A 15,879-nucleotide genomic window follows, 5' to 3' on the forward strand; every position below is an offset into this window, starting at 1 on the left:
TGCTACATAATGGCGTTCTAAGCTGTAGCGGTATATCCCTGTGGTTAATAGTTGATTTTATAAAATAAAAAGTGGTCTTTCCCAACTTGTTAAAATGTTGCTCTTACGTCCCAGGACTCAGCTTTATTAGTGTATTCCTCGCACGAGCGATTTGCACGCGCGCTAGAAAAACCTATATTCCTCTGGCGACTGCAGCGCGCGCTCGTAGAGTTGTAAAAGTAAGAGACAAGGACGTATATAAGGGGTTGGTTTAGTGGGTTCAACCCCCCCTTAGGACTCGTTTCTTTTCTTACGAAAGGAGCGCAACATTAAGAAATAAAGAGTAAGACGTAAAAATCAATTGAAATATCCGCAACGCAGCGCAGTAAAATATATTAATATATTAAATATATTGATATTATCATTTTCTCGCAAATGTATTAAAAAACTTCGTTTGATACACGTTCGGAAATGTCATTGTCACTCGTCCCGAGTCTAACCAGTACTTTAAAAATGCGTTATTGCTAACGACCAAATCTTTGTCCCTAAATATCAGTTTACCAAAAATCCTCTTAAAGACGTTATTTCTATTACGTCAACAGCTACACTTACAATAAGAGTAATTTCATAACCTCTCTGTAGGGATCGGTTCGTTTTGAGGGCGCTGCGTGAAATTTAGCCGTTTAAAGCGGCGAACATCGCATCTCGAATGTTTAAAGAGCTAATTGTCGATTGCGGGATAGTCCAGCGTGTAAAAATTTGAGGCTCTCGATCGAATCTCGTGGCCCCTCTCTTAATAGCGCCCACCTCGATGGATCCACTAATGGTTGCGACAGATTAACATTCAAAAGCTACAAGCGGTGGGAAGATAGCCACGATTTCAAAATCCCCGCCGATAATTAGTCGATATTTAACGAAAAACCATGTTAGCTTTTCAACAGTATTACGCGAAAATTAACTACAAACCCGGTTTTAAAATGTAGGGCCATATCAAGGTGTTGTCACCGATTAAAGGGAATATAACCTCTAGTTTTTACCCCCTCTGCGTTAGAGGTTATATTCCCTTTAAAGGCAGAATATTTTAAAGCGAAAAGGGTCTGTTAACACGCGCTATGGTTTGTTTTTAACGTAATTAGCGCCAATTACCATTTATTAAACCTGGTGGCAAAAATCTATAATTATAGGTGATCGAACTTTATATTATTTTTAAAATAATTCTAAAGCTTTATATCAGCTAAACTAATAGCAGCTTAGGCCAGTGGCGTTGCCAGGATTTCAAAATTGGTGGCGCTTAAAGGGACTATCAAGGGAGGTGTGAGAGGTCGAAAGTCGATTCCAAAATCGTCACCCTTTTTAAAAAAGCATTTTTTTTAAATCGAAGAAATTTTCGCCAAGTGAAAAATTCGGAAATTTTAGAAGGCGCTTTCAGAAAATTTTAGGTGGCGCTTCAAAAATGTTTCAGTTGTCTCAAGCGCCTCCTTAAACAGCTTAGCGACGCCACTGGCTTAGGCCCAAGTCATCTCTCGACCTTTAATGCCGTTGAATCAGGTGGTCGGGCTCCAATGCGTTGGAGGGTGGTAGCAAGAATTTCGTGCCACGTGAACCTAATCAAACCAATTGTAAACTACCGTTTCTCGAAGTAATCTTAAAATATCAAAACCACTGTCACCATCCCTTTAAGAACCTGTTATGTACTCATAAAACCAATTAGACGCTTTCATTATTCGACGTAATCTACCAACTAGCGTTAAATTTCAAAACCACTGTCACCATCCGTTTAAGAACTGGTTATTTCATTTACTATAATCATTACCATAATAAAACCAATTAGAAACTTTCATTATACTTGACGTAATCTACCGCGTAAAGCAAACTTGAAAATAGCAGTCACCATCCCTTTAAGAACTAGTTATTTCATTAACTATAATCATTACCTTAATAAAACCAATTAGAAACTTTCATTACTTGACGTAATCTAGCGCGTAAAGCAAACTTGAAAATAGCAGTCACCATCCCTTTAAGAACTGGTTATTTCATTAACTATAATCATTACCTTAATAAAACCAATTAGAAACTTTCATTACTTGACTTAATATATCGCGTAAAGCAAACTTGAAAATAGCAGTCACCATCCCTTTAAGAACTTGTTATTTCATTAACTATAATCATTACCTTAATAAAACCAATTAGAAACTTTCATTACTTGACGTAATCTAGCGCGTAAAGCAAACTTGAAAATAGCAGTCACCATCCCTTTAAGAACTGGTTATTTCATTAACTATAATCATTACCTTAATAAAACCAATTAGAAACTTTCATTACTGGACGTAATCTAGCGCGTAAAGCAAACTTGAAAATAGCAGTCACCATCCCTTTAAGAACTGGTTATTTCATTAACTATAATCATTACCTTAATAAAACCAATTAGAAACTTTCATTACTTGACGTAATCTAGCGCGTAAAGCAAACTTGAAAATAGCAGTCACCATCCCTTTAAGAACTGGTTATTTCATTAACTATAATCATTACCTTAATAAAACCAATTAGAAACTTTCATTACTTGACTTAATATATCGCGTAAAGCAAACTTGAAAATAGCAGTCACCATCCCTTTAAGAACTTGTTATTTCATTAACTATAATCATTACCTTAATAAAACCAATTAGAAACTTTCATTACTTGACGTAATCTAGCGCGTAAAGCAAACTTGAAAATAGCAGTCACCATCCCTTTAAGAACTGGTTATTTCATTAACTATAATCATTACCTTAATAAAACCAATTAGAAACTTTCATTACTGGACGTAATCTAGCGCGTAAAGCAAACTTGAAAATAGCAGTCACCATCCCTTTAAGAACTGGTTATTTCATTAACTATAATCATTACCTTAATAAAACCAATTAGAAACTTTCATTACTGGACGTAATCTAGCGCGTAAAGCAAACTTGAAAATAGCAGTCACCATCCCTTTAAGAACTGGTTATTTCATTAACTATAATCATTACCTTAATAAAACCAATTAGAAACTTTCATTACTGGACGTAATCTATCGCGTAAAGCAAACTTGAAAATAGCAGTCACCATCCCTTTAAGAACTGGTTATTTCATTTACTATAATCATTACCATAATAAAACCAATTAGAAACTTTCATTATACTTGACGTAATCTAGCGCGTAAAGCAAACTTGAAAATAGCAGTCACCATCCCTTTAGGAACTGGTTATTTCATTTACTATAATCATTACCTTAATAAAACCAATTAGAAACTTTCATTACTGGACGTAATCTATCGCGTAAAGCAAACTTGAAAATAGCAGTCACCATCCCTTTAAGAACTGGTTATTTCATTTACTATAATCATTACCATAATAAAACCAATTAGAAACTTTCATTATACTTGACGTAATCTAGCGCGTAAAGCAAACTTGAAAATAGCAGTCACCATCCCTTTAAGAACTGGTTATTTCATTAACTATAATCATTACCTTAATAAAACCAATTAGAAACTTTCATTACTGGACGTAATCTATCGCGTAAAGCAAACTTGAAAATAGCAGTCACCATCCCTTTAAGAACTGGTTATTTCATTTACTATAATCATTACCATAATAAAACCAATTAGAAACTTTCATTATACTTGACGTAATCTAGCGCGTAAAGCAAACTTGAAAATAGCAGTCACCATCCCTTTAGGAACTGGTTATTTCATTTACTATAATCATTACCTTAATAAAACCAAATAGACACTTTCATTACTTGACTTAATCTATCGCGTAAAGCAAACTTGAAAATAGCAGTCACCATCCCTTTAAGAACTTGTTATTTCATTAACTATAATCATTACCATAATAAAACCAATTAGAAACTTTCATTATACTTGACGTAATCTAGCGCGTAAAGCAAACTTGAAAATAGCAGTCACCATCCCTTTAAGAACTGGTTATTTCATTAACTATAATCATTACCTTAATAAAACCAATTAGAAACTTTCATTACTGGACGTAATCTATCGCGTAAAGCAAACTTGAAAATAGCAGTCACCATCCCTTTAAGAACTGGTTATTTCATTTAATATAATCATTACCTTAATAAAACCAATTAGAAACTTTCATTACTTGACTTAATATATCGCGTAAAGCAAACTTGAAAATAGCAGTCACCATCCCTTTAAGAACTGGTTATTTCATTAACTATAATCATTACCTTAATAAAACCAATTAGAAACTTTCATTACTGGACGTAATCTATCGCGTAAAGCAAACTTGAAAATAGCAGTCACCATCCCTTTAAGAACTGGTTATTTCATTTACTATAATCATTACCATAATAAAACCAATTAGAAACTTTCATTATACTTGACGTAATCTAGCGCGTAAAGCAAACTTGAAAATAGCAGTCACCATCCCTTTAAGAACTGGTTATTTCATTAACTATAATCATTACCTTAATAAAACCAATTAGAAACTTTCATTACTGGACGTAATCTATCGCGTAAAGCAAACTTGAAAATAGCAGTCACCATCCCTTTAAGAACTGGTTATTTCATTTACTATAATCATTACCATAATAATACCAATTAGAAACTTTCATTATACTTGACGTAATCTAGCGCGTAAAGCAAACTTGAAAATAGCAGTCACCATCCCTTTAAGAACTGGTTATTTCATTAACTATAATCATTACCTTAATAAAACCAATTAGAAACTTTCATTACTGGACGTAATCTATCGCGTAAAGCAAACTTGAAAATAGCAGTCACCATCCCTTTAAGAACTGGTTATTTCATTTACTATAATCATTACCATAATAAAACCAATTAGAAACTTTCATTATACTTGACGTAATCTAGCGCGTAAAGCAAACTTGAAAATAGCAGTCACCATCCCTTTAAGAACTGGTTATTTCATTAACTATAATCATTACCTTAATAAAACCAATTAGAAACTTTCATTACTGGACGTAATCTATCGCGTAAAGCAAACTTGAAAATAGCAGTCACCATCCCTTTAAGAACTGGTTATTTCATTTACTATAATCATTACCATAATAAAACCAATTAGAAACTTTCATTATACTTGACGTAATCTAGCGCGTAAAGCAAACTTGAAAATAGCAGTCACCATCCCTTTAGGAACTGGTTATTTCATTTACTATAATCATTACCTTAATAAAACCAAATAGACACTTTCATTACTTGACTTAATCTATCGCGTAAAGCAAACTTGAAAATAGCAGTCACCATCCCTTTAAGAACTTGTTATTTCATTAACTATAATCATTACCATAATAAAACCAATTAGAAACTTTCATTATACTTGACGTAATCTAGCGCGTAAAGCAAACTTGAAAATAGCAGTCACCATCCCTTTAGGAACTGGTTATTTCATTTACTATAATCATTACCTTAATAAAACCAAATAGACACTTTCATTACTTGACTTAATCTATCGCGTAAAGCAAACTTGAAAATAGCAGTCACCATCCCTTTAAGAACTTGTTATTTCATTAACTATAATCATTACCATAATAAAACCAATTAGAAACTTTCATTATACTTGACGTAATCTAGCGCGTAAAGCAAACTTGAAAATAGCAGTCACCATCCCTTTAAGAACTGGTTATTTCATTTAATATAATCATTACCTTAATAAAACCAATTAGAAACTTTCATTACTTGACTTAATATATCGCGTAAAGCAAACTTGAAAATAGCAGTCACCATCCCTTTAAGAACTTGTTATTTCATTAACTATAATCATTACCATAATAAAACCAATTAGAAACTTTCATTACTTGACGTAATCTAGCGCGTAAAGCAAACTTGAAAATAGCAGTCACCATCCCTTTAAGAACTGGTTATTTCATTTACTATAATCATTACCATAATAAAACCAATTAGAAACTTTCATTATACTTGACGTAATCTAGCGCGTAAAGCAAACTTGAAAATAGCAGTCACCATCCCTTTAAGAACTGGTTATTTCATTAACTATAATCATTACCTTAATAAAACCAATTAGAAACTTTCATTACTGGACGTAATCTATCGCGTAAAGCAAACTTGAAAATAGCAGTCACCATCCCTTTAAGAACTGGTTATTTCATTTACTATAATCATTACCATAATAAAACCAATTAGAAACTTTCATTATACTTGACGTAATCTAGCGCGTAAAGCAAACTTGAAAATAGCAGTCACCATCCCTTTAAGAACTGGTTATTTCATTAACTATAATCATTACCTTAATAAAACCAATTAGAAACTTTCATTACTGGACGTAATCTATCGCGTAAAGCAAACTTGAAAATAGCAGTCACCATCCCTTTAAGAACTGGTTATTTCATTTACTATAATCATTACCATAATAAAACCAATTAGAAACTTTCATTATACTTGACGTAATCTAGCGCGTAAAGCAAACTTGAAAATAGCAGTCACCATCCCTTTAGGAACTGGTTATTTCATTTACTATAATCATTACCTTAATAAAACCAAATAGACACTTTCATTACTTGACTTAATCTATCGCGTAAAGCAAACTTGAAAATAGCAGTCACCATCCCTTTAAGAACTTGTTATTTCATTAACTATAATCATTACCATAATAAAACCAATTAGAAACTTTCATTATACTTGACGTAATCTAGCGCGTAAAGCAAACTTGAAAATAGCAGTCACCATCCCTTTAAGAACTGGTTATTTCATTAACTATAATCATTACCTTAATAAAACCAATTAGAAACTTTCATTACTGGACGTAATCTATCGCGTAAAGCAAACTTGAAAATAGCAGTCACCATCCCTTTAAGAACTGGTTATTTCATTTACTATAATCATTACCATAATAAAACCAATTAGAAACTTTCATTATACTTGACGTAATCTAGCGCGTAAAGCAAACTTGAAAATAGCAGTCACCATCCCTTTAGGAACTGGTTATTTCATTTACTATAATCATTACCTTAATAAAACCAAATAGACACTTTCATTACTTGACTTAATCTATCGCGTAAAGCAAACTTGAAAATAGCAGTCACCATCCCTTTAAGAACTTGTTATTTCATTTACTATAATCATTACCATAATAAAACCAATTAGAAACTTTCATTATACTTGACGTAATCTAGCGCGTAAAGCAAACTTGAAAATAGCAGTCACCATCCCTTTAAGAACTGGTTATTTCATTTACTATAATCATTACCATAATAAAACCAATTAGAAACTTTCATTATACTTGACGTAATCTATCGCGTAAAGCAAACTTGAAAATAGCAGTCACCATCCCTTTAAGAACTGGTTATTTCATTTACTATAATCATTACCATAATAAAACCAATTAGAAACTTTCATTATACTTGACGTAATCTAGCGCGTAAAGCAAACTTGAAAATAGCAGTCACCATCCCTTTAAGAACTGGTTATTTCATTTACTATAATCATTACCATAATAAAACCAATTAGAAACTTTCATTATACTTGACGTAATCTAGCGCGTAAAGCAAACTTGAAAATAGCAGTCACCATCCCTTTAAGAACTGGTTATTTCATTTACTATAATCATTACCATAATAAAACCAATTAGAAACTTTCATTATACTTGACGTAATCTATCGCGTAAAGCAAACTTGAAAATAGCAGTCACCATCCCTTTAAGAACTGGTTATTTCATTTACTATAATCATTACCATAATAAAACCAATTAGAAACTTTCATTATACTTGACGTAATCTATCGCGTAAAGCAAACTTGAAAATAGCAGTCACCATCCCTTTAGGAACTGGTTATTTCATTTACTATAATCATTACCATAATAAAACCAATTAGAAACTTTCATTATACTTGACGTAATCTATCGCGTAAAGCAAACTTGAAAATAGCAGTCACCATCCCTTTAAGAACTGGTTATTTCATTTACTATAATCATTACCATAATAAAACCAATTAGAAACTTTCATTATACTTGACGTAATCTATCGCGTAAAGCAAACTTGAAAATAGCAGTCACCATCCCTTTAAGAACTGGTTATTTCATTTACTATAATCATTACCATAATAAAACCAATTAGAAACTTTCATTATACTTGACGTAATCTAGCGCGTAAAGCAAACTTGAAAATAGCAGTCACCATCCCTTTAAGAAGTGGTTATTTCATTTACTATAATCATTACCATAATAAAACCAATTAGAAACTTTCATTATACTTGACGTAATCTATCGCGTAAAGCAAACTTGAAAATAGCAGTCACCATCCCTTTAAGAACTGGTTATTTCATTTACTATAATCATTACCATAATAAAACCAATTAGAAACTTTCATTATACTTGACGTAATCTATCGCGTAAAGCAAACTTGAAAATAGCAGTCACCATCCCTTTAAGAACTGGTTATTTCATTTACTATAATCATTACCATAATAAAACCAATTAGAAACTTTCATTATACTTGACGTAATCTAGCGCGTAAAGCAAACTTGAAAATAGCAGTCACCATCCCTTTAGGAACTGGTTATTTCATTTACTATAATCATTACCTTAATAAAACCAAATAGACACTTTCATTACTTGACTTAATCTATCGCGTAAAGCAAACTTGAAAATAGCAGTCACCATCCCTTTAAGAACTTGTTATTTCATTAACTATAATCATTACCATAATAAAACCAATTAGAAACTTTCATTATACTTGACGTAATCTAGCGCGAAAAGCAAACTTGAAAATAGCAGTCACCATCCCTTTAAGAACTGGTTATTTCATTTACTATAATCATTACCATAATAAAACCAATTAGAAACTTTCATTATACTTGACGTAATCTATCGCGTAAAGCAAACTTGAAAATAGCAGTCACCATCCCTTTAAGAACTGGTTATTTCATTTACTATAATCATTACCATAATAAAACCAATTAGAAACTTTCATTACTGGACGTAATCTATCGCGTAAAGCAAACTTGAAAATAGCAGTCACCATCCCTTTAAGAACTTGTTATTTCATTAACTATAATCATTACCATAATAAAACCAATTAGAAACTTTCATTATACTTGACGTAATCTATCGCGTAAAGCAAACTTGAAAATAGCAGTCACCATCCCTTTAAGAACTGGTTATTTCATTTACTATAATCATTACCATAATAAAACCAATTAGAAACTTTCATTACTGGACGTAATCTAGCGCGTAAAGCAAACTTGAAAATAGCAGTCACCATCCCTTTAAAACTTGTTATTTCATTAACTATAATCATTACCATAATAAAACCAATTAGAAACTTTCATTATACTTGACGTAATCTAGCGCGTAAAGCAAACTTGAAAATAGCAGTCACCATCCCTTTAAGAACTGGTTATTTCATTTACTATAATCATTACCATAATAAAACCAATTAGAAACTTTCATTATACTTGACGTAATCTATCGCGTAAAGCAAACTTGAAAATAGCAGTCACCATCCCTTTAAGAACTGGTTATTTCATTTACTATAATCATTACCATAATAAAACCAATTAGAAACTTTCATTATACTTGACGTAATCTAGCGCGTAAAGCAAACTTGAAAATAGCAGTCACCATCCCTTTAAGAACTGGTTATTTCATTTACTATAATCATTACCATAATAAAACCAATTAGAAACTTTCATTATACTTGACGTAATCTAGCGCGTAAAGCAAACTTGAAAATAGCAGTCACCATCCCTTTAAGAACTGGTTATTTCATTTACTATAATCATTACCATAATAAAACCAATTAGAAACTTTCATTATACTTGACGTAATCTATCGCGTAAAGCAAACTTGAAAATAGCAGTCACCATCCCTTTAAGAACTGGTTATTTCATTTACTATAATCATTACCATAATAAAACCAATTAGAAACTTTCATTACTGGACGTAATCTATCGCGTAAAGCAAACTTGAAAATAGCAGTCACCATCCCTTTAAGAACTTGTTATTTCATTAACTATAATCATTACCATAATAAAACCAATTAGAAACTTTCATTATACTTGACGTAATCTATCGCGTAAAGCAAACTTGAAAATAGCAGTCACCATCCCTTTAAGAACTGGTTATTTCATTTACTATAATCATTACCATAATAAAACCAATTAGAAACTTTCATTACTGGACGTAATCTAGCGCGTAAAGCAAACTTGAAAATAGCAGTCACCATCCCTTTAAGAACTTGTTATTTCATTAACTATAATCATTACCATAATAAAACCAATTAGAAACTTTCATTATACTTGACGTAATCTAGCGCGTAAAGCAAACTTGAAAATAGCAGTCACCATCCCTTTAAGAACTGGTTATTTCATTTACTATAATCATTACCATAATAAAACCAATTAGAAACTTTCATTATACTTGACGTAATCTATCGCGTAAAGCAAACTTGAAAATAGCAGTCACCATCCCTTTAAGAACTGGTTATTTCATTTACTATAATCATTACCATAATAAAACCAATTAGAAACTTTCATTATACTTGACGTAATCTAGCGCGTAAAGCAAACTTGAAAATAGCAGTCACCATCCCTTTAAGAACTGGTTATTTCATTTACTATAATCATTACCATAATAAAACCAATTAGAAACTTTCATTATACTTGACGTAATCTAGCGCGTAAAGCAAACTTGAAAATAGCAGTCACCATCCCTTTAAGAACTGGTTATTTCATTTACTATAATCATTACCATAATAAAACCAATTAGAAACTTTCATTATACTTGACGTAATCTATCGCGTAAAGCAAACTTGAAAATAGCAGTCACCATCCCTTTAAGAACTGGTTATTTCATTTACTATAATCATTACCATAATAAAACCAATTAGAAACTTTCATTATACTTGACGTAATCTAGCGCGTAAAGCAAACTTGAAAATAGCAGTCACCATCCCTTTAAGAACTGGTTATTTCATTTACTATAATCATTACCATAATAAAACCAATTAGAAACTTTCATTATACTTGACGTAATCTATCGCGTAAAGCAAACTTGAAAATAGCAGTCACCATCCCTTTAAGAACTTGTTATTTCATTAACTATAATCATTACCTTAATAAAACCAATTAGAAACTTTCATTACTGGACGTAATCTAGCGCGTAAAGCAAACTTAAAAATAACAGACAATATCCCTTTAAAGACCTTTTAAATATAAAGTCAACGTCAATATTTATACATTCCTCTAGTTAAAACACCGTTCCCTTGATAAAAGACTATTAACTTGATGTATAAATAGTGGTTTTTCTTAGTAGCAATATTGATATGACGAGAACACTTCAGAAAATAAACTCGCTTGTAATGTCTTCTTTGAACATCTCTATTTGAGCCTGTGCTACCAGAGAGACCCTATAGAATTAAAATTCCCATTCAGGTTTTTTTGGCAAGGGCTATCATAACCCGCAGAGGGGCGATTCAATGAATCCATCTCGGCTCAAGAGTGGAGAGGCCTTTTTTCGTTGGAGGTCCACTTCGGGGCCCCTCACTCGCTTTTTGTGTATGTTAGACCGACCCCTGCACCCCTGATCAACCCCCGTCAATTTCAAATTTGTGACTAATACATTACACCGGGAAATTTTGCTGATTTTGTTTTGAGATAAATTAATGTATTTTAAATTAGACCGATTCAAATGTTATGTATCGTTTAAAATAATGGTTAAAGGGTTAGTGCTACAATAGGCCTTGGGATGTATTTATTTTGGGTCGAAAATGTTGTCATTTTTCAATGTATATTCACAATGAATGTATGCAGTTTTAAAATTTGAAGAAAATGATTAAGACTTCTCTAATAAATCGCATATTTGTTGTACTGCTGTTTGATCTTTGAAATATATCAACTGCAACTTTCTTTGCTGTTTAGTGTTTAGTATGTAAGTCTGTAACCGACTTCTTTTTGTAAAACATGACCCAAACGTTTTTGTGTAGTAAGGTACATTTCAAATAATTTGTGTGGTACAAAATAGAAGACTTACTACAAATATTTTATTTAAATAAGAAGCCTTTTTTTCATCATTTGGCGAAAATTAAAGTGTAGTATCTTTTCAAACAAAATCCAAAAATGGTCTGTTATAACGTGCTACGGCTTAATTTTAACGTAACTAGCGCCAATCACCCCTGCTTCTGTTAAACCGGGCGGCCAAAATGTGAAATACATTGATACACCGTAAATACGGAAGTTCATATTTAGTTTTGTTAAATTTCTGAATAAGCTCCTTAGTTGTTGGTCTAAGATCGAAGTTTAGTCTAAGGTGTTAAACATAGCTCATCAAGACAATATTAAAATTGGAACGACCTAACTAACAAGTTTGAAAACCATATTTTGGTTTACTATAGAGTTAGTAATGTTAGTAAGTTCCTGGTTGGTTATAGTCGGCAGATGAGACCCAGTGTTTCTGATTGAAAAATGACGCCATCTTGGAAAATAGCGTATGAAAATAAATTGTTTAATTTTAAAACGATTTGGTTTAAATGCTATGGCGATGATAAAAACTTGTTCAGGTTACGCATTTTAACCCGGCCACAGGTCTGAATAAATGGCTTTAAAAGTCGCTTGACGACTTAGGCCTAAGGTATTATTGATAGTATTATTATTATTATTATTATAATTAACTCATTGAATCTCGCTCAACGCCAGAGCCGTATTGCATATTAAATTAAATCTGAGTTAAATTAATTAAATTAAGTTGCTTAAGTTTCGATATAAGTTAATTGGGATAATATTTAACCAATTTGGCATTAACGATTCTAGAAAATCAATAGTCGTATTGCAGATTAAATTAAATCTGAGTTAAATTAATTAAATTAAGTTGCTTAAGTTTCGATATAAATTAATTTTGATAATATTTAACCAATTTGGCATATACGATTATGGATACTCAATAGTCGTATTGCAGATTAAATTAAATCTGAGTTAAATTAATTAAATTAAGTTTCTTAAGTTTCGATATAAATTAATTGGGATAATATTTAACCAATTTGGCATATACGATTATGGATACTCAATAGTCGTATTGCAGATTAAATTAAATCTGAGTTAAATTAATTAAATTAAGTTTCTTAAGTTTCGATATAAATTAATTGGGATAATATTTAACCAATTTGGCATATACGATTATGGATACTCAATAGTCGTATTGCAGATTAAATTAAATCTGAGTTAAATTAATTAAATTAAGTTTCTTAAGTTTCGATATAAATTAATTGGGATAATATTTAACCAATTTGGCATTAACGATTATGAAAAATCAATAGTCGTATTGCAGATTAAATTAAATCTGAGTTAAATTAATTAAATTAAATCCAAAATTAGATATCAAATAGCAAATAACTAATTACTTGAAACCTTGAGCGCAAGACGCAACTCGGAAGTTCCGAAGCGTAATAAAGAGATAGGGCATTAGCTGCCAAAAATTCCGATGGGTGTCGAGAAGCGCTCCCTGGTGGACGAAACAAAAGCGAAAGGCATCGTCGAGAGCCGGGGGAAAACGGACCGAGAGAGAGTGGAACGCAAAAGGTCTGGAACCCAAAATCCCCAAAAAGTAAAAGGCACCAGGGTGCGCTGACGTCGGGAGCCATCTCTCCATCCGTCGCTCGCCGAGATCCCAAAAGGTATCACTAACCACACGTGCGCGAAGAGCCTACTTTCCACCAAAGATATCGTCCGGTATCTTCTCGCAAACACCCTAGTCCCCGAGAGAGACAGTTTTTAAAAAATATATATATTAGCTGTCAATTTTGGTCAGTGGTATTTGCACTTTTAATTTATTGACTGATCGGTGGTAAAATGTGGTGGACAGTAATCGCGGTGTCGTTGTGTCTTTTTTGTCAAGTGGTGTGTTTCAACGCTTATGTCAGGTAATTGTCTTTTTTCATTTTGTCAAGTGTCACGGATTTTGGTACGACACATTGATAATTATTAACGTTTTGGGGGCTTATATTTGGGTTTTATAAACACGTTTTTTAATTTGAAATACGCGTCCCGACCTTGGGTTGTCTTGACTTTCGCCTACCTAATTAAGACATTAATTAATATTAATTAGAGCTTTTAATTATGCACCGTTAAAATTATTTTGGAATGTGGCCTAATCAGTTTTATAATTTTTACGTGACCATGGTGGTTTCCGGTGATTTTCAAATTTGATTTAATTATTTTGTTTCCAAGTTGAATAAATTTTTGAAAATCACAGTTAACGAAATTTTATATTTTGATAATTTGGAGCCGAGTAACATTTTATTGAAATTTTAAATTTCTGTTTAGAATATTGAACATTTTGAAATATTAAAATTTTAGAGCTTAAATCAAGGGATGAATTTTTCTTTAAGAATTTTTCGTATAAGGTCTATGGGAGAAAAATATTTTATTTTTTAAAATTTTTACTATTCTTTTTTACGGTAATTTGTCCAGTGTTCAATCGCTAGGTCTAAATTATCGCTGAAACATTAGTCTATTCTCTTAAATGTTGAATTAATTTAGTTAATTAAAATATAATTTCAAATTTGTAAAGAAAAAACTCTAAATTACAAAACACTATATAATTTTAACGTTGAATTCTTATTCTTTTGAGAACAAAATCCCGAATTTGTTTCGGTTAAATTGACTTCATTTAAACAAAAAAAAACCCCTCTTCTGCATCTTGGCAAAAAGTGACAAGTATCAGACGTATCGTTTTTCTGCCATATTTGATTCGTTCACTTTTTCAGATCTCAGTTGTCGGGTCCGGGTTTTTACCATTCCCGGGTGCTGTCCGACGGCGAGAAGGAGAAAAGGGTCCATTGGAAACGGGTGACAGGCATCGAGACCGCCGTCGAGTTCCCCACCAACAGGCCATCCGCGGCGTTCGGTTACCATCACGCCGGGGACATCGTGGCTTCCAATCAAATACGAACCTCGTCGTCTTCCAACTCCGCGTCCAACAGCTCCTCGAACTTTGAAGGCTCCTCTCACGGCGAAGGGGCGTCGCACGGATTGGTCCTGAGACAAGTCACCGACGGAAGACACTTCATTCAGCTCATCTACGATTCCGGATGGGAACTCAGAGACTGCGAGTACTTGCAGGTAATACACCGACTCATTATCACCACCTCGTTCTCCTCGCGCTATACTTAAACTATAAGAACTTGAAGAGGTTAACGGTGTAATAGCGAATGTAGGGAGCTGTTGGCTCGCGTGGCATGAAGGTCTTGCCACCACCCTCCTACGCATTTTAACCCGGCCACCTGAATTAATGGCTTCAAAAGTAGCTTGCTGACTCAGATATTAGCCTAGCTGATTATTAATTTTAACCGAAAGTATAGCTTACGTGATATCTAACCATCTAGGCTATAAATATGAAACATCGAGCGACTTTTAAAGCCTTTAATTCAGGTGGCCGGGTTACAATGCGCAGGAGGGTGGTGGCAAGCCCTTCATGCCACGCGAGCCAACAGCTCCCTACTCTACTACACTAGCGATTACCGTTAACATCTACAAATTTTAATGGGAAGGGGAAACTGAAGAACTCGGCGAAAAACCACTTTAACCAGTGGGGAGAGATCCTGCAAACTCAACGCGGAAGGAGTGGTTCCTAGTTTTCACCCAGTGCCACAAGCTGGGATCGAACCCGGCTCTTCTTGCTGCGAGGCGAAAGTGCGAGCCACTCCGCCACCCCACTACTGACGCTCGAAACAGTTTTCAATGGACATTTTTATAAAGCGGTTTTATAGAATGCTAATAGATAAATTGTGAAAAAGGTCTTTGCAGTAACGAGTAAAGATTTTATAGATGTTTGTCTTTAGCAAATAGGTCGTTTTTTAGAATATCGTTAGAAACTTTTAAGATGTCTTCTGTAGATTCTATAGAATAGTTTTCTATAAAAATCTTGAAAGTTTTCTTAAGTCGTAAAAAAACAGTTT

The 15,879-nt window shown here is 33.0% G+C and overlaps 1 protein-coding gene across 1 annotated transcript in view; it reads left to right on the forward strand.

Annotated features, from left to right (window-relative positions):
• Window positions 1-13,519: 13,519 nt before the first annotated feature.
• LOC149958875 (uncharacterized) overlaps window positions 13,520-15,879 on the forward strand; it is a 47,282-nt gene continuing 44,922 nt past the window's right edge. The window contains exons 1-2 of the mRNA XM_090165076.1: window positions 13,520-13,842; window positions 14,689-15,043. Of these exons, the coding sequence (XP_090021202.1) occupies window positions 13,772-13,842; window positions 14,689-15,043 (426 nt within the window). The 5' untranslated portion in view covers window positions 13,520-13,771. The remainder of the gene's footprint in view (window positions 13,843-14,688; window positions 15,044-15,879) is intronic.

The sequence above is a fragment of the Leiobunum rupestre genome, chromosome 2 (assembly GCF_980474605.1).
Source record: "Leiobunum rupestre chromosome 2, qqLeiRupe1.1.hap1, whole genome shotgun sequence".
In the NCBI taxonomy this organism is placed as follows: domain Eukaryota; kingdom Metazoa; phylum Arthropoda; class Arachnida; order Opiliones; family Sclerosomatidae; genus Leiobunum; species Leiobunum rupestre.